This window comes from Perognathus longimembris, chromosome 5 (assembly GCF_023159225.1).
Source record: "Perognathus longimembris pacificus isolate PPM17 chromosome 5, ASM2315922v1, whole genome shotgun sequence".
In the NCBI taxonomy this organism is placed as follows: Eukaryota; Metazoa; Chordata; class Mammalia; order Rodentia; family Heteromyidae; genus Perognathus; species Perognathus longimembris.
The window spans coordinates 9,222,549-9,248,273 of NC_063165.1; the positions used below are offsets into that span (position 1 = coordinate 9,222,549).

The 25,725-nt window shown below is 36.0% G+C and overlaps 2 protein-coding genes across 3 annotated transcripts; both read left to right on the forward strand.

Moving 5' to 3' along the window:
• The first annotated feature begins 1,213 nt into the window (after positions 1–1,213).
• On the forward strand, positions 1,214–1,384 carry LOC125351212 (keratin-associated protein 20-2-like). The gene has a single exon (XM_048345919.1). It carries the CDS (start codon positions 1,214–1,216, stop codon positions 1,382–1,384), a length of 171 nt encoding a protein of 56 aa, XP_048201876.1.
• A 20,062-nt stretch (positions 1,385–21,446) lies between these two features.
• Positions 21,447–25,287, forward strand: LOC125351213 (keratin-associated protein 19-5-like). 2 transcript variants are annotated; one of them, XM_048345920.1, is made up of 2 exons: positions 21,447–21,640; positions 25,263–25,287. In XM_048345920.1, exons 1-2 carry the CDS (start codon positions 21,447–21,449, stop codon positions 25,285–25,287), a joined length of 219 nt encoding a protein of 72 aa, XP_048201877.1. The 2 variants fall into 2 exon arrangements, with proteins under 2 accessions (XP_048201877.1, XP_048201878.1); XM_048345921.1 differs by lacking the exon at positions 25,263–25,287 and having other exon boundaries at positions 21,447–21,534; positions 21,574–21,665.
• The last annotated feature ends 438 nt before the right edge of the window (positions 25,288–25,725 follow it).

Consider the following 25,725-nt stretch of genomic DNA (forward strand, 5'->3'; position numbering starts at 1 on the left):
ACATGAAGCCCTGGGTTAGATTCCTCAGCACCACACATATAGAAAATGGCCAGAAGTGGCAATGTGGCTCAAGTGGCAGATTGCTAGCCTTGAGCAAAAAGAAGCTGGGGACAGTGCTCAGGCCCTGAGTTCAAGGTCCAGGACTGGCAAAAAAAAGAGTCTCATGGACTTTCCTGCCCTGGCTGGCTTTGAATGGCGATCCTCAGATCTCAGCCTCCTGAGTGGCTAGGATTACAGGCATGAGTCACCAGTGCCCAGCCACTCAATTTATTAATTTAAAATATACAGATACTTATTATATCTTGAGAAGAAAAACATGAATTTTGATACAATGGGTAACTGTCTGCAATTTTTTTTTGCATAAGTCTACAAGTCAGTACAATGAGAAAGTGGAAAAACAATTTAAGAGGTAAGAAGTAATTGTAGATACAGTGAAGAGCCTGGAGAAAATCATGAAGACTGTGAGAAAAGAAGAATTTGATAGGAGAAGTTTGGAAGCCATAAAATAATAGAGAAATGATTACAATATGAATAAAGGATAACATGAAATATGTACACAACAACCTTTTAAATACTTTTTCCTGAGTAATCAAACGTCAGGAATGTTTTTCAGATTATTTCTTTGTGCAAATTCATCTTGGTTTGGTACAAATTTCTCGTAGAAAAAATTCTCAGTTATAAAAGTGATAGAATTAACATAGGTGTACTAATACATACAAAATATAGATGGTCTTGGAGGTAATATTTTGTCTCTAAGAATATAAGCTAATCATAAACTAATGATTTTTATTCCTATAGGATGGCAAAAGACTGAATCAAAAATAACATATGCCTACATATATTCAAGAAAGTTGAGATACTTTGCCTGCATACTCCTTCTTCAGCCTTCTCAAATCACTTGTGTAATCACATGAGAACTAGTCATCAATTTTAAGTTTAGGATTTTTAGTAAACAAAAGGTCACAATAAAGAAATACTTGTCTCCTAAAAGCTTGTGGTCTCAATGGTAGGCATTCTGACTCAGTGACAATTTTGTCTCAGACATATGACTGGGACATTTCTGAGGGTTTATTTATTTGGAAGAATGAGTTCAAAACAAATGTGGTTTACCTCTCCCAGCACCTAGGCAGTATAAAAGGACCTGCACAGGTTGAGAGACTCAAACTTCAGAAGCTACTCATCTGCCTCAACTCAACCACTCACTCCTGACACCATGTGCTACTACGGCAGCTACTATGGAGGCCTGGGCTACGGTTATGGTGGTCTGGGCTACGGCTATGGTGGCCTTGGCTGTGGCTATGGCTGTGGCTATGGTTCTGGATATGGAAGATATTCCTGCTATCGTCCATGCTGCTATGGGAGATACTGGTCTTTTGGCTACTAGAAAGAACTTTGGATGGCTACTAACATTGGGCCATTTTCTTAGGACGTATTAGAGTTCCACCAGGGCTAGTTACAGTATGATTACTATCTCTGGCATACATAACTACATGGATTGGTAGAATATATCACCAATGAGGGGCACATGAGGGGAATAATCCTTCAGCATTTTGTCATGTTTATTTATACCTAACATTAAAACTTGCATGTGGGAAATTCTATCATTTGCCTTTTAATAAACTTAATTATTTTCATAGTATATATTGCCTGTCATATGTATTTATTTCTCTTCATCATATGAATGTACTTTCAGGCGTGTGTGTATGCGTGTGTGTGTTTGTGTGTACAAAAGAAAGAGACAGAGAGACAGATACTGAGACAGACATCCACAGAGAGAACAACTGCTACCGTCCAGGCTGTTAGTTAAAGGTATGAGAAAATGGACAAGGCTGATGTTATTTTTCAAAACGTCTTGGGCACAAGAATGTTCATATGATGTTTCTAGAACATCTATGAACCTGGCACTGGTAGCTCACACCTGTAATCGTAGCTACTAAGGAAGCTGAGATCTGAAGCTTGAACTTTGAAGCCAGTTTAGACAGACAAATTTGAGACTCTTATCTCCAAATAACCCATGAAAAAGCCAAAAGTAAAGTGATGGCTCAAGTGGTAGAGTGACAGATTTGAAACAGAAAAAAATCTAAGGATGAGTAAGAGACCCTAACTTCAAGACCCAGTACAGGTACCCAAAAATATAAAATAAAAAAGGAACTGCCGTGACCTACATTTAATCTCAATTTTATCTCAAATTGTACTTTTGAAAAGTTCCATGTTTGACCCATATAATTAGTAAAATAGTAGCATCATTAACTATTAATATTTTTTCTGCAGTTTTTGCTACATTCAAGCATGTGCCACTAAAAAAAACAAATTACAATTCTGCTCTTACATCATGTTCTCCGACATTTCTTTTTAACTAAGGTATGAGAATTCTCTTTTGCTTTGCTTTGTTAGTATGTAAAATAGTCCTATTTTTAATAGTAGTGGTTCCCTCAGAATCATGAGATGTCCATTTTTTATGCTTTCAAAACACTTTCTTTTGATTTCTGAGAATCTCTTCACAGCAACCTCAGATATTGGCAAATATTTCAAAGAGAAATGTGGTCTATGTCGAGTTTTGTAACCCACAAGAATCTCCAATATGTTTAGTATTCTTCTGAATCTCCTGCTCTGCTCTTTTTAGAACCTTAAATTCTTTGTTCCTAGTTTCTTCCATTGTACCTAGTTTCTTCCATTGTACCATGTTCACTTTTTCTAGTAGTTCAAAGTGAGATTCTAGTCTGCTATGAAGTACATATCTTTTCTATTCCCACTTTATTCAAGTGGTAGTTTGATTAGATTTCAATAATTATCTGTTATGTTGTTTATTGTTAGGCTAAGGTTACATGCAATCTAGAATTTTTGGAGGAGCTATAATTCTGTACTTAAATATTTTACAATTTAAGCTACTACAGATATTTCCAAATACGTAAATAAGGCAACAATAAATGACAATCATATACCTATACCTTCAGCCACATTTCAGTAATCATAAGTATTTACTAATCTTTGTCTTCTGTGTAGAAAAACTTTTTGTTTACTTTCTTGGACATAGTGTAAAATCAGTCAAGATCACAAGCTGGACTTCTCCATGCATTTAAGGTTTGCTAATTGCTCTTCTTCTCTTCTTTCCTTTGCTTGTAGTTTTAGGATTTGAACCCAGATCCTTGTGTATGCTGCACAATGGCTCTTAAACATGAGCTACCATTCTTTTTCTTATTTTAATATTTTGTTTTTGTAATAAGATGTCACTAATTTTGCCTTGGCTGACCTTGAACTTCAGACCTTGTCTCAGGCTAAGTAGATGGGCTTATAGACATGTAGCTCCACATCTAGTTGTTCTCTATTTTTAAACTCTCTGACTTTCTATTCAGTAGTGATAAATTTGAGTTTAATATGACCATCACTGTGACCAAATACCTGACAAAAACAACTATAAGGAGAAAATACTTTATTTTGATTGAGAGTTTCAGAGGTTTCAGTCTATTTCCAAGATTTATTCTATGATTGTGTCTGTTTTAAGGGCTAGATGTGAGACAGAACATCCCAACCAACATCTAGGCTATGAGAACCTAGGGAAGAGGAAGCTGTTCATGTTCTGAAAGCCCAGAAGAGCAGATAGAAATGGGAAGGGGCCAAGAGCAAGGTGAATCTTTCCTGGGAAGGCCTCAGTGATTTATTTACTACAACGATGTTATGCCCAAGTCACGAGAAGACCTCCAAGAAGACCACCGAGAGCCAGACATTACGAAATGCAAAAGCAAGGCTTTATTCAGGCGAGCTGCAGATCGGGCCTCCTCCTACCCATCGACACAGTTAGGAGGTTAGGAGGAAGCCCCGAGCTGAGATTTCATAGGGCTTATAAAGGCAAAAAACCAAAGTCATAGCAATCAGGTTTTCAAGCAAGATTAGGATACAGGTACAAATCTGATTGGCTCAGGGCTCGAGGCATTCCGGGGTGGTTAGAGTTAAGCATTCCCAGGCCCAGGCGGTTAGAGTTAAGCAGGGAGTTTCCTGACCAGCTGGGCCCTAATAAGCTTGTCCTGCTAGCCGGATAATTGGCTTGTGTTACTCAAAGTTTAAACAGACAACAAAATGGGGGGTGCCTGAAAATGGGGTTTACTTTAACTCTTCAATGAGACCCCATCTTCTTTTCACTACATCTCAACATTGTCATCAGATTATGTCTCCATTAAAGTGTTTCAACTGTTAGGTCAGATTCCCTCAGAATCCTCCCAGTAACTCCCCAAAGTCCTTTAGCTAGCAACTACAGTCCTATATTATGGGTTTTTGAAGGGACAGGAACTTCTTATCCAAATCATAACAATCATTTAAAAATAACTAATTTGTTGTACAAGGCGGTTTCAAATCAACATGTCAGTTTATGGGTACAATTCTCCCCATCTCTTCCAACCCAATCTATCTCCTCAGTTTTCCTAGTTCAATTTTCACATGTAAACATTAAACATAATGATGCATTTTCCCATGCTTCCTTTTTCCATTTGTCTACTCCTGCCTTTGATCTCATTCTCCCTGGTGATACCAGAAGACCCAGCTGGTGTTCATTTTGATAAACTGGAGATTAGTTGTTCAAAGGACTTATTCCACTGGAATAATTTAGATTTAACTTCCACACAAGCGAGAAAACCTATGTCCTTTTTCTCTCTGATGCTGACTTATTTCACTTAATGTATTCTTTCGAAGTCTATTTCCCTGCAAGTGGACATACTCTGCACTGAATTTTTTCAATGAAAGTTTTAGCCTAGTTTGTACTACAAAAAAGGCACTGTCACCAAAAAATGAAATTAATCAGTGTAAACATAGACAACCCCAGAAATGATAGAGATGGAATTACTACAAATATGCTCAGGGACGTAAACAACACAAGAAAACTATAGAGTTGGTGGGTGATAAAACTTTACAAATTATTTCTTAAACCCATGGTTCTTTTGTCTAAGCCTCCCAAGTGCTTGGATTATAGGCCTGTTCCAGACTCCCAGCTTTTTTATTGTTTCCTTGCCTAGTAATTCACAGAAGACATTGTTACCATTATGTTGTTTAGGCAGGAGATTATATTCTCTTCATTTAGATAGTATGAAATTTAGTTTTGCCAGGAAGCAACCTGGTAACTCTTGATTCTTTCATGTTTTGCTTGGATCAATCTAACCTTTTGCATCAGCTTGCCTAGCTACTAAATTGCTACTTTGGTGGGGGGGGGGGAGGTGAGTTAATTTAATAAAGTGTCTGTGATCTGGCCAAAGAGTTCAAATATCTCCCAGCCCTGTTAGAGCTTTAAAAATTACTTGTATTAATGATGTGTGGTTATTCTTTGTTCCTCTTCCATGCAGTTTAGTTTTCAATAGAGTAACTTGAGGACCACTGTATAGCCCTTCTCTTCACAGTCTCTAGATTGTTTTTCTTTAAATAGTATAGCAAATATATGAACTTTGATCCTTTTCCCACAAATACAGTGTGATTATCATATCATATTTGGGTTGTAATTTCCTGAAGTACAGGCCTGCAATAATTACAAGTAGAAAACTAAAGCTTGCATTGTAAAGCTTTAATAGTTTTATCTCTTGTTGGCAGTGAACTCATGAGCTATGTGCTACAAAATTGTGAAAACAATTATTTGACATAATTTGCCCACTTGACTGTGATACAGCAGTAAGTCCATTGTTTCTTACTCTAATATGGCTAAAAGTGTTTCTTCTTTATGTACTTTAGAGAAGAATGAGATAGACTTCTATTGGGGGGTGGGAGGGAGACTTTTAAATTCAACTAAGTTGACCTGTGTGTAAAATTGTTGAGATATTTTGTAAAGAAAATGCGATAGCTGATATTTACTGAGGTATGAATATGATTGATTTCTTTACTGGTAAAGAGATGCAAATTTTAGAATAAGAACGTAAGAGTCAAGAAGAGGTTATACTTCTCATAGATTCACAAATTCTTGCCTATATTTGGTCTGTTCTGCCTTTAAGCCTGAACTCTGAATGAAGCCTGACTTCTAAGCATGTTCAGAGCAGAAGCCGTACTTATTCTCCATTGCTTAGGGTAATCAGTGGAAATAGTCTTGTATCATGCAGCTGAGTCTCTGAGTTAAATGAGTTCATGTTCTAAAGAGAAGGCATTAGTCGGGCCCTCCTCATTACCTTCTCTTCTAACAGATGTTGTGTGCCCTTATTGACATCCAACTTCAACTCCCTGACTTCATTTGGTATTCTAATAAGCATCTAAGCAATTCCTTAATAGAAAAAAAGTTAATCTGCAGGTGCTATGTTGTCTTCTTCAGGAAGCTTTCTACCTCCTGTAGAAGGACAGTACCTGTCTGAGCAGGATGCTAATCAACAACAGAAAATGGTCACAAATGTTCATCTGTTTAAATGAAACAGAGAAACATAGTTCAATGTGTGGACAAAAATGTCATTTTTTTCAGCGGGCTCCTCCCTTTGAGTTTGAAACTTGATAATGTTATGCTGTGAAAGGTGGACTTAAAAATTGTGAACTTTGTATCAGAAACAGTGGGGTAAAGGGTGAACCAGTGCAACAGTATCAACTCACTAGCCACTATATTGGAAATAACTTTACAGACTGGGGGGAGGGGGGAAGGAATTGGGGAGGGAAGTAGGAGAAAAGGAGGGAGGGGGTGACACTGTTCAAAAAGAAATAACAACAAAAACAAAAACATTTTGTGACATCTAGGTGTTTCAAGAATCACATTATTACCAATATATAGATCACTGAGAAAATCTTAGTCCCATCAGAAAATATTAATTAAAAAGATCAAGCTAGAACATATGCATATAGAAAGAATTAAAAGGTATTTAAAAGTAAAAATAGAAAAATATGGGAAGAATGAACATAAACTTGTCTGCATTCACTATTGCAAAGTAATAAAAATATATAATTTTTTCATCTTTTTGGTCTAAGTTTTCACAAAATTCTAATATTTTACTTTCGGTTATGTTTGTTTGAGAGAAATAATTTATAGGTCAGTGTTAAATATCATTTGACTTAAGAATAAAAGCATGTTCATACGAGAAAGGTAGACTACCATATTATTGGCTTATATAAAATCCTTCTTACTGATCCTTTCAATTTCTAGCTCTCTACAATATGTCATAAACAAAATGTATTTCAGTTTATTTCCCTTTCTTACAATCTTGCTTCTTGGAATTTGGTATTTTAAAGTTCATATAATTTTTAAGGAATATACACACAAATATATGCATGAATGTATGTATATATGTATATATGTATGCATACATCTGTATTTTTGATGTACATGTGCATTTGTATGTATATATATATTTATGGATCTATATATAATATTCAATTTATTTTCTTTTACTGGAGAAAACAAACAACTTTTGAAAACAAAGTGGTAAAAACAAATTTAATAGCATAAAATAAAGTTGACAGCGTATCTTAAAAATAAAGTTAATTATATAACATTTTCACTATAATTCATTTCTTAGTCATTCAGGATATTTTTTGAGGAAACTCAGTTGAAACATTAACTTCTGAAATATAAACAGGTTGATCAATGATGAAAAGGGACAATAAAGTCCCAATAAATATTTTTTCTTCAACCTCTTCACCTGAAGCTAGAAACTTCTTGTCTGGTTTCCAAATCATTGCAAACAGTAATGTTACTACATGTTTTCCATTCCTACCCTCCATTAAGAACTATGCCCATCATTTAAACCCCAAACCACTGAAACAAACATTTATGTCTCACTCAAGCCACAGTGGTTCGGTCTTCATGTTTTCTTATCTGTATCCTAGGCAAAAAGGAACCCGCCCCTCCCTCTGAGGTGATTAATGACAAATGGAAGGAAGTCAGGATTGTTCACAGAACTTCTGATGTCTCTACAGGGGTTTGTTCAGATGTGATTTAAATCCCAGCTGCTCATCGTACTGGACCAAAATTAGCATCAATGGCAATGAGGATGTAATTTGTCCAAAAGTCAATAGCCAACTCTAAATCTCTTGTTCTTCAAGTTGCTCACATTTCTATTCCAGTCATGCTGTCTCACTTGTATAACTAAAGACTTGTCCCATTGCTACCAGTATCATGTTCTGCTCTTAATTTCTTATGTGTGGTTGTTTATATCCAGTGTTTCTGTATCAGTATTGGTAGGGTCACCTTTAATATTCAAGTATACTAATTCTGATTAACTATGCATTCTGCATTCTTCATGTCATTAATCACTTTTAGCAGGCTCTATCCTCATCTGTCAGTCTTTCCTGTCAATCTTGCACTGGACATTAATTCAAGTTGTCTACAGTCTGCACTTAGGCTTCTAATTGCTGCTGGAGAAGTCTTTGAACTACATGGAGTGGCACAAGGACTCTTTTTTAAAAAAATCATATCACCTTTAGCTGAGTCCTAGTGCTACTCTATAATCATTTCACTTGTTTTAGACCTCTTTGCTTTCTGGTGTTCACTCCTGCTCTCTCAACCAACCCTTCCCCATCATCCATCAAACTCCTCATTCAAGGTTTACTTTTAGTACCCTATGTCTGCAACACTTGCCTCTATTTCATGAAGAAAAAAAGAATCTATCAGGGGAAAATTCTATCAACTCCCTCCCCACATACTTATCTATATTTGCACCTGTCGTTGCCTTTTATCTCAGTCTCAGAGCAAACTATATCCTCTCTTCTGTCCCCAAACATCATTCTTCCGCTTTGCTTTAAATGCCATCTCTTTCAGCACCTTGCTTGATAAATTATCCCTCCAGTGTACTATATTTTCAGCTTCTCTCTTTTTTTTCCCCCACTGGCACCTTCCCCTGAGTTTATAAGCACGCTCAAGTCTTTTGATATTAAAAAAGTCTGCCGCAACGCCAGATCAACCTTGGGGAGCTCCCTCTAAACTTACTTCAAATCTCAGGTTTTAAGTCAATTTCTCTAATGTCTCCAATTTGGTCTTCAGTTTCCTCTGTTCCATCCATTGGTCTCACTGTAATCCAATCCATGCTCTCAGTTAGATCACTAATGACCTACTAATTACCTAGTGCCCTTGAGATACTTCCTGTTGATTATCTTTGTGGCATTTGACATCGGGGATCACTTTGTTCTTTGGCTTTCTTTCTATGCTGTTCTTGATTTGGTTTCCTTCTTTTGTGATCCTCTAAGGCTTCCTAGGTCAAATAGAGGTCTGTCCTTGATCTTTAAAAAAATTATTGTTATTGTAAATGTGATGTTTAGAGGGGTTACAGTTATATGACAGGTAATGAGCATATTTCTTTTTGAACAGTGTTATCTCTTCCCTCATTTTCTCCCAGGTATTTCCTTCCCCATCCTTGGACCCCCCAAGTATATAGTTCATTTTCAACGTAGTGTCTAGTGAGTATCACTGCTGAGTTAGTTCACCCTCTGCCCTACCATTTCTATACTCCTTATGCTCCACAAGACAGATAAACTTAAATACAAGCAAAAGGTACACACACACACACACACACACACACACACACACACACACACACACACAAAACAAACCAGTGTACAAGGGAGAAAAAATAAACCAAGAAGCCAAATAACATACAATTCTATCACTTAATTAGTAAAGTCTAACCTCATAGATAGGACCTGAAAAATCCTTTAATATACAGTCCCTGTGCTAGTGTCTACTATTTCTCAGATCCCAGTAGTGACTTAAAATATTTCTCTACTTAAAATGTGCCAAACTTAGACCTTGCTGTCTGTAGATAGTCCATATTATATGAGACAATGACTCTCCCATCTGTCTAACAAGCTATATCTGAATGAACTGCTAAGACTCCACATAGGTGTCACGTCATCTGAGAAAGCTTACTTATGTGTCTCCCATCTGTCATACTTAGTCCTGGAAGGCAGACCTAGATCACCTCTTCACTTGCGCCCACCAAGGTCTTCCCTTTCTTTGTTTGATATCTACTTGTTTCAGATCTACACCAAAAGAGTTGTTGCTTCCTATAATTTAGACATAGATCAACTGAATGCCTATCATAAGAGGAAAAACAAAAAGATACGAAGACATGTAAATATGAAACAGGAACTGTACTCATGATAACTTTGCATAGTTTACCTAGGCTAGTTTTGAATACTCATCATATAGCAGAATTCCTACAACAGAGATCGAATTCCTAAGTAAATGAAACAGTTAACAAGTCTAGGTTGGGATGTAGCTCAGTGGCAAAGAGCTTGCCTAGTAAATGCAACATCCTGGGTTCGATCCCCAGTACCAAAAAAGAAAAGACAAAAAAATCAATAAAAAAATATTATTACCCAGCTAAAACACTTAATATGTGCACAGTAGTTGTTTCTCCAAATGTGCATTTTGTTAAAAACAAAGTTCTGCACATTATTGTTGCAGTAATTGCCATTAATTATCCCTAATCATGGTACGTTTTTACTGTCATTTAGTCATAGAATAATCAATGCCTATTGTCAAAAACAGTAGCTCTGTATTCCCTAGTGCATAGCCTTTAGCTGTTTCCTGTCAGGCTATAGTTTTACTGCATCATTTCATATTGGGGTACTCTGTAGTTGTCATCTACATTTTCTACTTCACACAGTTTGGTTATTGTCCTTCAATTTATTAACAAATAATCTGAGCAGCCATACAATAGGTCTCATGGCTTTATAACTGGTCATCTTGCTCAGAATAATTCTAGTTTACTCAAACCTTCATTTATACTCTCTATCAGAAGCAGATTTTAATATGTTTTCACTGAATTTCTGGCATTACTCCAATTTCATAATTGATTAATGGAGTAAAAATTTCTGGACACAAACAGAGTATAATTGACCCAGAGATATGTTCTGGGAAAAAGTAAACATCTCAACTCTGAATTTTTCAAAGGGAGGAAAAGTGATACCAATTTTACTCATAATAAACAGAAAAATTACAAAGCATATGCACATATAAATAAAAAATAAGAGAAATAAAAGCCAAAATCATATAGTTAGAAAAATTTGATTTTTTTATTTAATGTTTCCTTGGCCATTTATTCAAATGCTGTTTCAGTTGCTTGGTCTGCAAAATTAGGCATTTGTCTATATGGATGAGATAAAATACAAAACATTTTCCAGCACATGCTATTTTCCTCATAATTATAAACATTGCAAAAGGTTTTCAAATAAATCCATAGATAATGGAATAGCAAGGGGCATTGCACCTGACATGTCAGCTAGACTTTCATGCTAAGTGTTAGATGACTTTGGACTTGATGCCTTACTAACAGAAGAGGAAGACAGAATTAATTACTAGTTTGTTGCATGCAGAAAAAGCTATGCTACACGCTTCATAGTTTTGCAAACAATACATATGTCTCGAATTTCCTATTTCTTAAATCAAAGCATCATTTCTACTTTTTGCCATTTCATTGAGGCAGCTAAGGAATGTAACAGGCTGAAAGGACTCTGAGAATAAATTCCAAAAGGTCCATGGTTCACATGCTGCTAGTGGGGCCATTGAGCTTGCAAGAAAGAACTATTCATAATCAAATTTAATGATAGTGGATTCTTTGTCCTGATTAGAAAGTAAAATATGGAGTTTTTAAATGTTATTTTAAAGGAATTAAGACCAAAGAATAAAATTATTGAGCAGTTATTTAACAATTATTGAATTTACCTTGAGTTTGGACAACTTTTTTGTTATTAGTCACGTCAAAATAATAAGACCTATTATTATTTTAAAAATAAATGTTCAGCCAGGTGCTAGTGGCTCATGCCTGCAATCCTATCTACTCAGGAGGCTGAGATCTGAGGATCACAGTTCAAAGCCAACCCCAGGCATAAAAGTCCTGAGACTCTTTATCTTCAATAAATGACTTAGAAATCCTGGAAGTGGCACTGTGACTCAAGTGGTTCAGTGCTAGCCTTGAGCCAAAGAAACTCAAGGACAGTGCCAAGACCCTGAGTTCAAGCCCCAGGACCAGGAAAAAAAGAAAGAAGGAAAGGAAGAAAGAAAGAAAGAAAGAGAGAGAGAGAGAAAGAAAGGAAGGAAGAAAGAAAGAGAGAGAGAAAGAAAGAAAGAAAGAAAGAAAGAAAGAAAGAAAGAAAGAAAGAAAGAAAGAAAGAAAAATGAAATGGTCTTATTTGGAAAACTTTTGACAGCAATTGTTTTGCAAGTTATTGTGTATAAATATAAATCCTACTAAAGTGTCAAGACTATTACAAAAACCCAAACACCTGCCTTGCTTTCCTCCAGGATGGCAAGATAATGCTCTTATCTAATTATGTCATTATTCCAATAAAAAGACCATACCCATCCACAATAACAGTGCTTTTGAGTGAGTGACATGGTATGGTCAGCATTACTGACAGCCTAAAGATAAATTATATGTGTGAGGGAGAGGATAACAATATCCAACAAGAAATGTACTCATTAACAATAAAATAAAATAATTTAAAAAACTATATGTGGATCATTATGTCATCATAGAGAGTGCTGGGGTAGCTCTGACATTGATGGGTCCTCTTGTGGAAGAACTAAGGTCATATATGGTGGAATTCATGCTAACCCTTCAATACTTGTGGGAATACAAGAGAAGAAAAGCTTTTTCATGGACTCAATGGACCTAAAATTCCCATCACCTCTCTGGGGATTGGTTTAGAATAATGGATGTAGATACTGAGTAGTATCTCTGTGATCTCATCTCATTAATCCTAAGGAAAGTAAATATACCAACTCTTTCTTGCAAAAATCCTATAGAAGTTAGAGTCAACTTAAGCTGAGTATGGTTGAAATCGAGCTTCTCATATTCCTTTATTCCAAAGGCAATTGGATCTACCCACCATATTTCTCACATTTGTTGGTAACATTTCTGTTTCATGGACTGAAACCAAAAGTTTGGCTTGATGCCTCCCTTTCTCTTGATGTCAAAATCCAATCTCTCACAGTGATATTTTACTCCACTTGGAAAAATGTGCTCACTACCTTAAGTATGTAACTGTAATCCCTCTGAACATCGTTTTGACAATAAAATTAAATTTACAAAAGGAAAGTCCAACAAGAATCCAGCCACTTCTTACCACCTTATCCAATAGAAGCTGCCAGCTTTAAATAAGAAATTATCCTTCCCAGATTGTATGATAATTACTCTCATAAGCCAAGAGAGTGTTCTCTTCTTCTAGTGATTAAGATTTAAGTGAATGTTTCGTAAATGCCCCTGATGATGCAAGGGTTCTATAGGTTTATCTAGTGTTTCTTAAATGTGCATAATCATGGGTTCATTTTGTTGTTTTCATCTGATGGGTTTTAAAAAGAGAAGAATGTACCATTCAATTTTGTACAGTAGTAACAATCAGCACTTACTGACTACTTCTTGGTTCAGGTATGTTCTAGGGACTTCTTTACTGTCAGTCTCTTTTTCTTGTCAGTCTTCCTATAAAGAAAGTTGTGATAGTTAGGTCTGGCTTCATGTTTGTATCACTGAGATTTAGTAATTCAGATCATGAAACTATATAATAACCATTTTTGTATTCTACTTACGTTAGTCAGGTTTGTGCCATTAGTGATTTCCAATGGTATAAAATGCCTTGTCAACATTGCTTTTAATTGGCATATAATATTGCTTACTATTTCATCCTAGCAAAATACTTTTGACTATTGTATTAAAATCGCTTCTTTTTTTCTTATTACAAAGATTAAAGTGATGATGTCTTTGTACAGTTACTTCCCCTATTGGTTTACATTGTTGCTTTTTTATGAAATCTTGTGACTGTGATGTGAACCCTATGCTTGATTCTTTCATTTTGAGTGGTCTTTATTGCTATCATAGGAATCCATCATATGACTTAATATCCTTAACTAAAGTTGCTTCTTACATATATTTTGTCTCGAGACCTGAGCAAAATGAAAACAAAACCCCCTTCTTGAATGTTCATTATATATATATGTATATAAACATATAAATAGTGAAATTTTATTAAATAATAAGTTTTTCTTAGTTAGTTCATGTCAGACAGAGGAAGTTTATAATATGTCCTGAGGGAAAATCATCAATTTCTCTGAAAATTGATACCTTCCTAAGGTCTCTTCACTTTACATTATCAGGTAGATGGACTATTCAAGATGCATTGTTGCACAAATGTATCTCTAGGAGACTGATGAACTTGAAATATTTGGTTACCTATAGAATATAATTCTGTTATTAATATGTAATAGAATCATCATTGCAGGAGCCTTAAAAGTTGTGCTTGCTTATTTTTTTAATTATGCTTGTGCTTAAATTACATGGAAAGCTGCATTATAATCAGATTGTTCCACTAATTTGCAAAAGCATATTACAATCCTAGGAAATGGAAATACTCATTGCCTATTTTGTTGCCACATCATTTTTAACATGATGAATGGAATAATAATCAGAAATCAATTTATTAATTTACACTGAGAAATCACTTTCGAGACACTAGTTAAATGGCTTAAAGTCAGTGTAATCTGATTACTATTTTCCTATAAGGAATGTGAAACATACTCAGAACATTATGTGCTAGGCCCACAATTAGAGCACAGAAAGTATGTAAACTGAATATTTGATGAGATTGGGTTATGATACGTTAACATGTCTGCCACATTGTGCATTTAATCACTCCCATAGACCCAAAATACATGAATCTGCCAATTAAAGACAACTTTGCATTGAAAAGCACTTGAAAACCTCATTGTTCCTTTATCAATATCACTATAGACTTAATGTTGAATATTTCAGTGAATAATTTGACCTTGCTAGATTAAATTTTTTCACTATTTGCCAAGGACAGCAGTCATGACATTTCTTAGTTTAGTATGCTGAGTCTCCTGTATATTTTGGTAACTAATCTTTTATTACTTGAGTGATAAGACTCTTGTCAAGAGTGAATCATCATCCCTTAACTCTCATTAAAAAATGAAAAAATAGCAAAGTGCCAGTGGCTTACATTTCTAATTATAGTTACTCAGCCAGCTGAGATATGAGGATCACAGTTCAAAGCCAGCTCAGGCAGGAAAATCTGTGCAACTCTTATATCCAATTAAACAGCAAAAACTGATCAGGAACTCAGAATCAATGAATCAATGAAGAGCAATTAATTAACACACAATAGATATGTTTTAGATATTAGCACACTAAGAACATCTCTTTTCTGTGTGTGTGTGTGTGTGTGTGTGTGTGTGTTGTGTAGACTGTAGCATGGGCTGTGGCTATTTTTTTGAGTCTGAGCTGTGGCTCTGTGTGTATAGCTATCACCATCCTGTCACCAAGTTAGATACTGGTTGCCTGACTTCATTGGAGAAATCCTGCATGAGGTTGATCCTTCACTCCCTCAGTACTGTTAGGGGATCTTCAAATACCAGCATGCCAGAGCAGATATAAAAAAAATCTTGAAATTGCAATTTTGCTGGAGATGGATTTATAGTTTGAGTAATCATTGTTCTTTTGGATCCATTGTTCTTGCAAAATTGTCAAAGTGTTTTCAAGTGGTAAATGTGAACATTTCGATTAAATTTACTTTGATATTTTAAATGGGTCATTGTTAACTTTTCTATGCACTTTTTATACAGGCAAGGGAAATTATGTGTCTTTCCCTGCAATCTGTACATGTACTTTGTGAAAATCTCCCCATGATTGCTTCCTGTGCAGGGAGGGAAAATGTCCAGTGGTCCTTTCCACACAAAACTTAGAGTTCACAGACAGCTACAGCTTCTCTTTGGCAGTTTTGCATCTCCACAGTGGGGTTTTAATGCCATATTATCTCAGCATTTACCACTGTGTGCTCAGAGTCATGCTGTCCTGTGCTGTTTCTAAGCAGGAAACTACTCTGTTGTGTTTTTGGAAGCTATTTTCTTAATGGATTTCTTCCACTGTGGCAGCACTTTAAGCTTCACTTAATGATAATTGAAAGAGGTCAGACAGACTTGAGAGACAGAGCAATTGGTAGCTTTGGCTGCTATTTTTGTTTTCTAATGCTGGAAGTGCTACTTCCTCAACACATATATGTGTGCACCATCAAATAGCACCCACATTGAATGCCCAAGCAGACCTTTATCGTACTGTATATGTTTGTTTCTTAATAATTGATCGAATCAGCTGTACCAAAGAGACATCATTTTGGATGTGATAGTCTTATTTTTTGTGTGTGTGCTAGTATGAGGTCTTAAACTCATGGCCTCTTTTCTTTGCTTAGCTCTTCTGTTAATGGATGGCCCTCTAATGCTTGAGCCACACCTCCTGTTCATTTGTTTGCTTATTGATTGGCAGGTATCACTATTTTATATCTCTTTTAATGGATTACACATCTTTCCTTCTTTTCCATTGGGCTATCAGGAAGAGAGGCACTTTTTCTGCTATGTTCAAGACTTCATATTATTCTTCCTAATGTCTAGAGACACTTTAGTCCTTATCGCTATTCAGAAAGTACTTGCTTTGTTGAATGCATAAAGTGTGTATTTGTTTATGTCTGTCTCTTCCACTAAGATGATAGGCACATGAATTTGGGGTATTTTTTTTCTTTTTGCTATTTTTGTGTTCATTGAGTAGCTAAATGTACTCTATTATTTATTGAATGAATACATGAAAACTTGAAATTTTTTTGTTTATTGACTGCTTTTTATTTATTTTTTTACTTATTATTTATTTATTTATTTATTTTTATTATTTTATTACTGAATTACAGAGAGGTTACAGTTTCATACATTAGGCATTGGATACATTTCTTGTACTGTTTGTTACCTCATCCCTCATTCCCCCTCCCCCCTACCCCTTTCCCTTTCCCCCCACCATGAGTTGTTCAGTTCATTTACACCAAACAGTTTTGCAAGTATTGCTTTTGTAGTTGTTTGTCTTTTTTTACCCTGTGTCTCTCGATTTTGGTATTCCTTTTCAATTTCCTAGTTCTCATACCAGTATACACGGTTTCCAATATACTCAGATAAGATACAAAGATAGTGTAGGTACAACCACAGGAAGGTAATACAGGAAGATCATCAGTAATAGAAGCTACAGTTACACATGGCATGTTGAAAGTAGTTACAACTGTGATATAACAATCGTTTCCATAACATGGAGTTCATGTCACTTAGCATCATCTTATGTGTTCATAAGGGTATAGCTATTGGGCTCTTGCGATCCTCTGCTGTGACTTGCCTAAACCTGTGCTAATTTTTCCCTATAAGGGAGACCATAGAGTCCATGTTTCTTTGGGTCTGGCTCACTTCACTTAGTATAACTTTTTCCAAGTCCTTCCATTTCCTTACAAATGGGGCAATGTCATTCTTTCTGATAGAGGCATAAAATTCCATTGTGTATATGTACCCTTGGCACAGGACGGAACTTCCTTAACAAAGACCCAGAAAGGCTACAAATCAAAGAAAGGTTGGACAAATGGGACTGCATCAAACTGCAGAGCTTCTGCACGGCAAAGGACATAGCTCGCAAGGTAAACAGAAAGCCCACAGATTGGGAGAAGATCTTTACCGGCCATTCAATGGACAAAGGCCTCATATCTAAAATATATGCCGAACTAAAAAAATTACCTTCCTCCAAAACAAAACTGCAAAGAACCAATAGCCCCCTCATCAAGTGGTCTGAAGACTTAAAAAGTGAGTTCTGTGATAAGGAAATGAGAATGGCCAAGAGACATATGAAAAAGTGCTCTACATCACTGGCCATAAAAGAAATGCAAATCAAAACATCATTGAGATTCCATCTCACCCGAGTAAAAATGTCCTATACGAAGAAAACTAACAATAACAATTGTTGGAGGGGATGTGGCTAACTTGAATTTAAGGTAAGTGAAATAAAAAATGGTGACTTACATGAGTCAAATCCAGACTATTGTCTTGTATAATTGGTGATTTTGGAAGTACTTTGAAAGAAGGAAACTTTTGGGAAGAGAAAACACATAGATGATGATAATGATGGGAAAAAATGGAAGGTGAGGGTTTTCTCCTTTAGCACTTTTTACATACTGAAAGAGAAATAAATTACAAAGCATGTATGCAGAGAAGAGAAAGAGAAAGGTTGTGATTCTGGTATGGTTCCCTGACATTCAGCTTACTGTGTGAAGAGGAGCTGGGGCCATAGTGAAAGAATGTAAGAATAACAAGATGCTTTTAAGAAAAGACAAATTGGTGACCTAACTGTGGGCTATGGGCAAGGAGCTACTCTGTGAGATGGGGCTGGTTTACAGACAGTAGAAAAGGATGAAGTATCAGTTCTTGATAACTTTGAATATTAATTAATATAATATTCCTATTAGATATATTTATAGGAGTTAATAGCCTGTATGGCCTTTCAGTAATTAATCTATCTAAACATTTATCCAACAAGTATTTACCAGTTACTATACTTCAGGCATCAAAAAAAGAATGATAAAAAATGAAAGAAAGTAAGAAAGAAAGAATGGAGGGAGGGAGGGAGGGAGGGTGGGAGGGAGGGAGGAAGGAGGGAAGGAAAATGGAAGGAAGGAAAGAAGAAAGGAAAGAAGAAAGAAAGGAAATCATTCCATTTCCTTAAGGAAAAAAATCATATTAAGTGAAGCGAGCCAGACCCAAAGAAATATAGATTGTATGGTTTCCCTCATTGGGAATAATTAGTACTCACCTAGGATAGTCCTAGCAGAAGACCACAATAGCTCAATAGCTATGTCCATATGAACACATAAGATGATGCTAAGTGAAATGAAGGTCATTTTTTGAAAAAGTGGTTAAATAGTTGTTTTAGTTTTATTTTAAAAGTGGTATATTACCATTATTCTTAACAAAATATTTACTACAGAAGTGTAGTTTAAATGCTCAATATCCCTTCCTGAGGTCATGTTCATTCTAAAGACCAAATCATTTGCATTGGAGGAAATGGGATTGCTTTTTAATGCTTATGTCGTCACATATTTTATAAATGTACCAAGTTACCATGCTGGATTCCATAAAGAAGTAAAAATACTATAAATACTATGCATTAATAATAAAGAAAATCATAAGACAGCAATAAAACAGAAAAGATAAAATTAAAGATTTCTTCCATTTTAGGTCTTATATACTTTTATTTCTTTTAAAATCTTTTGTAATATTGCTACTGATAATTATCATACTGCCCTATGGAAAAGCAGAAGGAATCCTTCCTTCATTCTATGCTTTGTTTCTCCTTCCAATGTTCTTTCTACCTCTTTGTCATTGATGTTTCCCATAACTATCGGTCACTACTCACTCTATTCCTCTGTGAGACTTTTGTGGTCTCCACAAATGAGTGTAATGAGTGGTAATTGTCTCTAAATTGTTTTTTTTTCTTTAAAGGACACTACACTTATGATGTACTAATTTGCATTCCCACTAACAGTGCATGAGAGCTCTCCTTTTATTATGTCCTTGTTATTTTTCATCATTTTGCTAATAGCAATCTTTCCATAGAGGATTTACAATCACAGAATAGTATCTTTTTTTTTTTTTGGCCAGTCCTGGGCCCTGGACTTGAGCACTGTCCCTGGCTTCTTCCCGCTCAAGGCTAGCACTCTGCCACTTGAGCCACAGCGCCGCTTCTGGCCGTTTTCTGTATATGTGGTGCTGGGGAATCGAACCTAGGGCCTCGTGTATCCGAGGCAGGCACTCTTGCCACTAGGCTATATCCCCAGCCCCGACAATCACAGAATAGTATCTTTATGTGAATATATTTTTGTAAAAGATAAGTTAACTGAAGAAAAATTAAAATATTGTTAGAAGAATAAAAATAATGCAAAATGATATTTGTCAAACTTTTGAAATGTGAATGTGATCATATTTCAGAAAGATAAAAAAGTTAAGAATTATCTTTTCTATAGAAATCAGCACATGTAGGGGAGAAGCTATGAACTGAGAATAAGAAACAGCTGATAACTTGGTGTTTTACATGCACTCAAAACTTAGAGCTATGGGATTACTTCTTCATGAGTCAAATAAAGACTATGGGAACTAGTTCATACTTTGAATCTTGTGAGACTATTTTTATTAGCATTATTAATTGCATGAAGGAGTTTTGTTTTGATTTTCCTATATGCATGTATTATTGTATTTTTTGTTTGATTGAAACACCTATATTTTTTTCTAACCCACTCTTTCCTCCTTTATAATAGTTTTCTCTTCATTATGCTATTTCCACATGTTTATTATATGTAAATAATGTGTACATTGTACCTCTCTCTTCATACAAATCTTTCTCCTATCAGGGAAATTCGGTCTGGTAACATAATTTTTAATTACCTTAAGTTGTATTGATTAAATTAAACTATGTTAAGCCTTATTTTTTCTAATGGAGACTGTGAAGATAGATCAGTTGTGTTTCTCTAATAACTCCATTTGATTTGAAGGCTACAAAGTCCCACTGAGGTGGACATATGTCAGCAACCAATTATATTTTTCATGTAATTGCTTGATGAGAGAAAATGTTAAATAAATACAAAAAATTCCAAAATTACATATGCTCTTTACACTGTTCAATTATGTTGATCATTTCTGGATAACAGAAGTAGTTGACCACACTTATTCATTTATTACGACAATGTGAGAAAACAATAGAATGATTAAAATTGGTGGGACTGGATATTGTGTGAGAAGACATTTCCTAACCTGCAATTTTATCCTTAGTTGCAAATATCCTTGCTGAACTAAGGCCCAGGTTTGAAGCACTTAGACTTTTCTCCAGACCTCCACTGAAGTTCATTTTGGTATAATTCTGTTTGTCTGGGAATCATGGTTTATTCAATGGTTAAAAAGGTGAAATAATAGATGTCATTTTTAAAATTCTGTAATTATATAGCCACGAATTTATAGTCCTTAGTTCTCTGGGAATTTAGAACCTGAGATAAGATAATATATATCCAGGGAGCTATTTGTAAAGAATTAGCAGGATTCATTTCAGTGCTATTTTCAATGATAGCTACCAAGTGGCCTGTCTTTATGGAGGCATGACATTTAAGAACTTCCTTTGGGGACATCAACTTTAGTTGTTTTAAAAATGAAAGATCATCATTGCACTGCCAAGTATGAGTCTCAGCTGATTACAAAAGCACATCATATTAAGACAGACAGCAGCAGCCAGGGAGCATCAAAGGTCAGGGTACAATTAGAAGGCAAGTGCAAAACCTCAGTGGCACAATTTGAATATTTGAGGTTATTGGGAATTTGTTTATGGAGTTTGGAACTCAGAAACACAAGCATTTATTGAAACTATAAACAACCTAGTATTTTATTTGAGGAAAATATATTTTTTTTTTAGGCATCCACATCAAGCAGAACATGAAACAAGCTGCACGAGTTGTAAATGACTAGGTGCATAAACGGCGGAAGATGTGGTTGAGCACTAGGACACGCGACAATTGGCATCGTTTTGCTGCATTAGGCTTTAGTGGCTGGCACTGAGAGGCGTGGCTCTCACACCCCTAGGAGTGTATATAAACGTTCGTTTGCAGTCACACTCACAGAACTCACCTGCAACACCATAACGAACACCTCTCCTGACACCATGAGCTACTACGGCAGCTACTACGGAGGCCTGGGCTACGGCTACGGAGGCTTCGGAGGCCTGGGCTGTGGCTATGGCTGTGGATACGGCAGCTTCGGCAGGCTGGGCTGGGGCTCTGGCTACGGAGGCTATGGCTATCGGTCTGGATTTGGGGGCTACGGCTATGGCTGCTGCCGTCCTTCCTGCTATGGAGGGTACTGGTCTTCTGGCTTCTACTGAATAAATACTTAAAATGACAATATTTGTCTTTGTCTTTCATAAAGCCTAGCTTCTAGGAAATTTTATTCCAGGATCTTATGTGTGCTTTCTTTATCCCGTCTTGATAATTACACTGCTTTTTGGGGGCACCTGGTTTCTGACAATGGAGAGAAGAAACTAAATTACTAGGGCATTGATATTTGATTAGTGATGACCTTCAAGTGCAATTTGTAATGATTTTCAAGAATGTATTGGATAGAGATCACATTTTGGCAAACTTTTGCCTTTAATATCAGAAATAGAGTCATAAACTTGAACTGACATGGCAACTTTGTTTGGGATTTAATTTTCATAATACATTAGCTGTTATCTATAATCACCAAATATGGCAGAATTATCTTTGCATTGATAATAAGCTTAACATATTTTATGGATGATTATTACTTCCTCCTTTCTTTAAATATCCATGACTCCCTTCTATTTCCTACTGTACATCTTTCTTAAATACCCCTCTTCCTTCGAGGCTTTCAGTTTATTATAGTTGTCAACATCAGTAGGTATATGTTCCTTGCTAAGGAAATGTAAGAATTTTGTAACTAAAGATTTAAAAGTTTTAATGATGATAAAGAAACTTAGCTTTATTCATAAACACTTTATAACCATTTTAGATCAGGAGATGGGTACATGATGATATTTCTTTTTAGCATTTGTTCTTTTCATGTGTGGTTAATTTTTTCATAAAATAAGACTGAAAATTATTTCATTCTTGTCTCAAATGTACATGATCTTATTAAGTTAAACTCATGAAAATTATTCCAAAAGAAACAAAAATCTCCATATTCCTATGCTCATATATAGATAATATATAAATTTATATATACATTTTATAAATACAAATATATATATAATCAAGGGCTAAACTCTCATCCAGAAAGTACTGCACGTAAGACCACTTAACACTTGAATATTTTTCTGTGGTTTATGAGAAACAAGCTAATCCTGAGCCAGAAAAATAATGTAATTAGTAATTTCCCAAAATATAGAAAGCTCTTCAAGCTGTGGGAGTTAATGGACAGGGCATGAAAAGCAAAGCAAGTGGACATTTGCTACGGTTCTAAGTCTTTGGTAGAAAAGAATTCATCCCATTTTCCAATCACACTATTGAGCTCTCTACTGATTCATTTTTCATGTAACATTTTCCCTTACATAAAAGGTTTTCCTGAAGAAATTTTCTTTTCATGGCAATTTTTGTGTAACTTTGACACTCTGTTTTCCTACTCTTTTCTCTTCAGTTTTTCTGGATATGGTCCTGCTTTTTGAGGTGCTTTACAGAAATAACTATCAACTTCTCCCACTACATTCAGTGCTTCTTTTTTCAACTGCTTTGTCTAATTTGAAGTTTGTGGTTCATTCTCTCATAGTTACATTGAAGTTCCAGTATTTTTGTGGTTTTATGGTGTTGTTTCTGTTGGTGTACATATTTGTTAGAAAACACTCTAGAATATTCACATCTCTACAGCTGCCAACACCATACCTAATCAGGAAAACTGAGATGCCAATTATTAAAGAAAATCAGATTCCAACATTATTCTTTGACTTCAGTTTAGATGACTTAAGAAAAAAGAAGACTATAAGTACATTACCACAGATACAACTTCCTGGAATTTAGCAACAATGATAGAAAATATGCCACCCCGTGAGCTTCAGAAGACAGGGACACAAAATATATTTGTTGTTTATAGCATTCTACACTTATTAACTTAACCATTTATCTAAAAGTCTACTACCTACCTACTCTATTTCAGCTGCAAGTTATAAAGCACAATGAGAATAAACTTGCTCTCTTCAAGGATTAGCCAGCATGATGGAGAATTTATGTTCTAAATTCTGAGTTTGAAGAAACACAGTAGAACTCTGTCTAACCTTCTGAAGAGTATTCTAAATCAGGATGGAGTGGGAGTTTTTGAGAAAGTTGACGTATATATGGAAGGGTAGTTTAGAATGAAATAGGTGAAGAAATATAAAACAGTATTTCAGGATGAAGAAACAGCTGGCAGTCTCTGAAGTACACAGCTGGTGGATGTCTTCTACTGGAATGCAACACACTGCACTTATTATCATTGGCATGAGGAGGTTTCCATGGTAGTTTATAAATGACCAGATAGTTTGGTGATTAATAAAAATGTGATTTTAAGGAAGCTCAATCCATTTTTAATGGCTAAGATACATAATGGCTGGAAAATGAAATGATCAGATATTATTGTTTAGAATGTTAATCTGGGACTGGTATGGAAAAAGAGTCAGAGCAGAACACTTCCTCAGGAGTGCCATCAGCAATAACATCTTATATTAATCTATGGGACAATGATAGAGAACTTCTGAACATAGTAATAATAATAGACATACCAGAGTAATTCACAGAATTCCATGTACTTGCAATTGCATTGCACCTGATGTGCAATGGAGGGCATAACAGTGAAAGAACTCTAGGGAATAATTGTAAAATATGATTTTTAAGAGAGAAAAAATGAGGCTGCTTTGTGGGTAGATGTGAATTTCCCCCTGCTGGATGTGGAAATTGTCATGCAGTTCAAAGGAGAGGTTGAGGGGTAAAAATCACTTGTGCAAATACGTTGTTCAAAGCGTATTCAGTGAAATTCCTTGGGAAAAGGTATCTACTGACTGAAAAGAAAAATAGGTAAGACTTTCAGAGTTGGTGAATAAGTAGGAATTGGGAAGAGTGAAGAATTGATCAAGGAAGCTCATCAAGTTCTCATCATAGTAAATGAGGGAGGAAAGAATGCCCCAAGTATACATGGCTGTAGTGGCCAGCAGTGAAAAAAGTCAAAACTTCAAATAAAGAACAACAAAAACGCACAAGGTTTCCTCCAACTATGTCTGTGTGACTATGCCCTACCCACGATAGAGAAAAGCGCTGGGGTTCAAGGAATGATAAGTAGCTAAGACAATGGAATTCACATTAAAAAAGAGAAGGACTCGGGTTGTGTAATGGCAGGGCTGCTGGAAGCTATCAGGCAGATTAGCCCGTGTTAATTGGATCTCATATAAGTTCTTTGAAGAGGTGGTAATCCCTCTTCATCTTGGAAACATTTTGTTCTGAGGAATGCAAACTCATTAAGGTATAATTATTACTAACAGCTCTTTAATAAGAGTTCAGACCTTTTGTTCAGTCAGAAAGGAACAATTTACAATAATTTACAGTGGTTCTGTGATAGGGAAATGAGATCACCTGTCTTTAACACACCCACTAGGGAGGGTATAAAAGCATTTGGGGAAGATGAAGATCCACACACTCGGGAATTTCATCTTCAGTGAAACCAAACTCACCTCTCCTGACACCATGAGCTACTACGGCAGCTACTACGGAGGCCTGGGCTACGGCTCCGGAGGCTTCGGAGGCCTGGGCTGTGGCTATGGCTGTGGATATGGCAGCTATGGCAGGCTGGGCTGGGGCTCTGGCTGTGGAGGCTGCGGCTATGGCTCTGGATTTGGAGGTTATGGTTGTAGCTCTGGCTACGGAGGCTGCGGTTATGGCTGTGGCTATGGCTCTGGCTTTGGAGGCTACGGCTATGGATGCTACCGTCCATGCTGTGGAAGATACGGATTCTCCAGCTTCTACTGAAAAGTGCTGATCCGGAGACGGGCATCTCCTTCCTCCTTTTCCACACACTCCAATGACAAGATTGCTTTTCTTCAAGCTGAGCAAATCTCCCTTACTGACTTCATGCTGCAGAAGGAGCCTGCCATCCATTTCTTTGGAAGCATCTGGAATCTTCCCGTGGAATTGGGTTTTCACCCACTCTTTCTTAGTCATTAACGTTTTGCTGTGACCACGCAAGACCGAATGTTTGAAATAGCTTTGAATAAATATGTTTAACTGAACTAGCAATCGTGACTTTATCACTTCATTTCCGTACATTTCAAATGGGAATAAGGGATTACAATCCAATTGTTCATCTTAATGCAATTGTCAGTGTATATCCAAAAGGAAACATACTCTGCCTGGTTTATGTGACTCTAACCCCTCTGTTTTCAGATAAAAAAAATTTCTTAGTGTTTT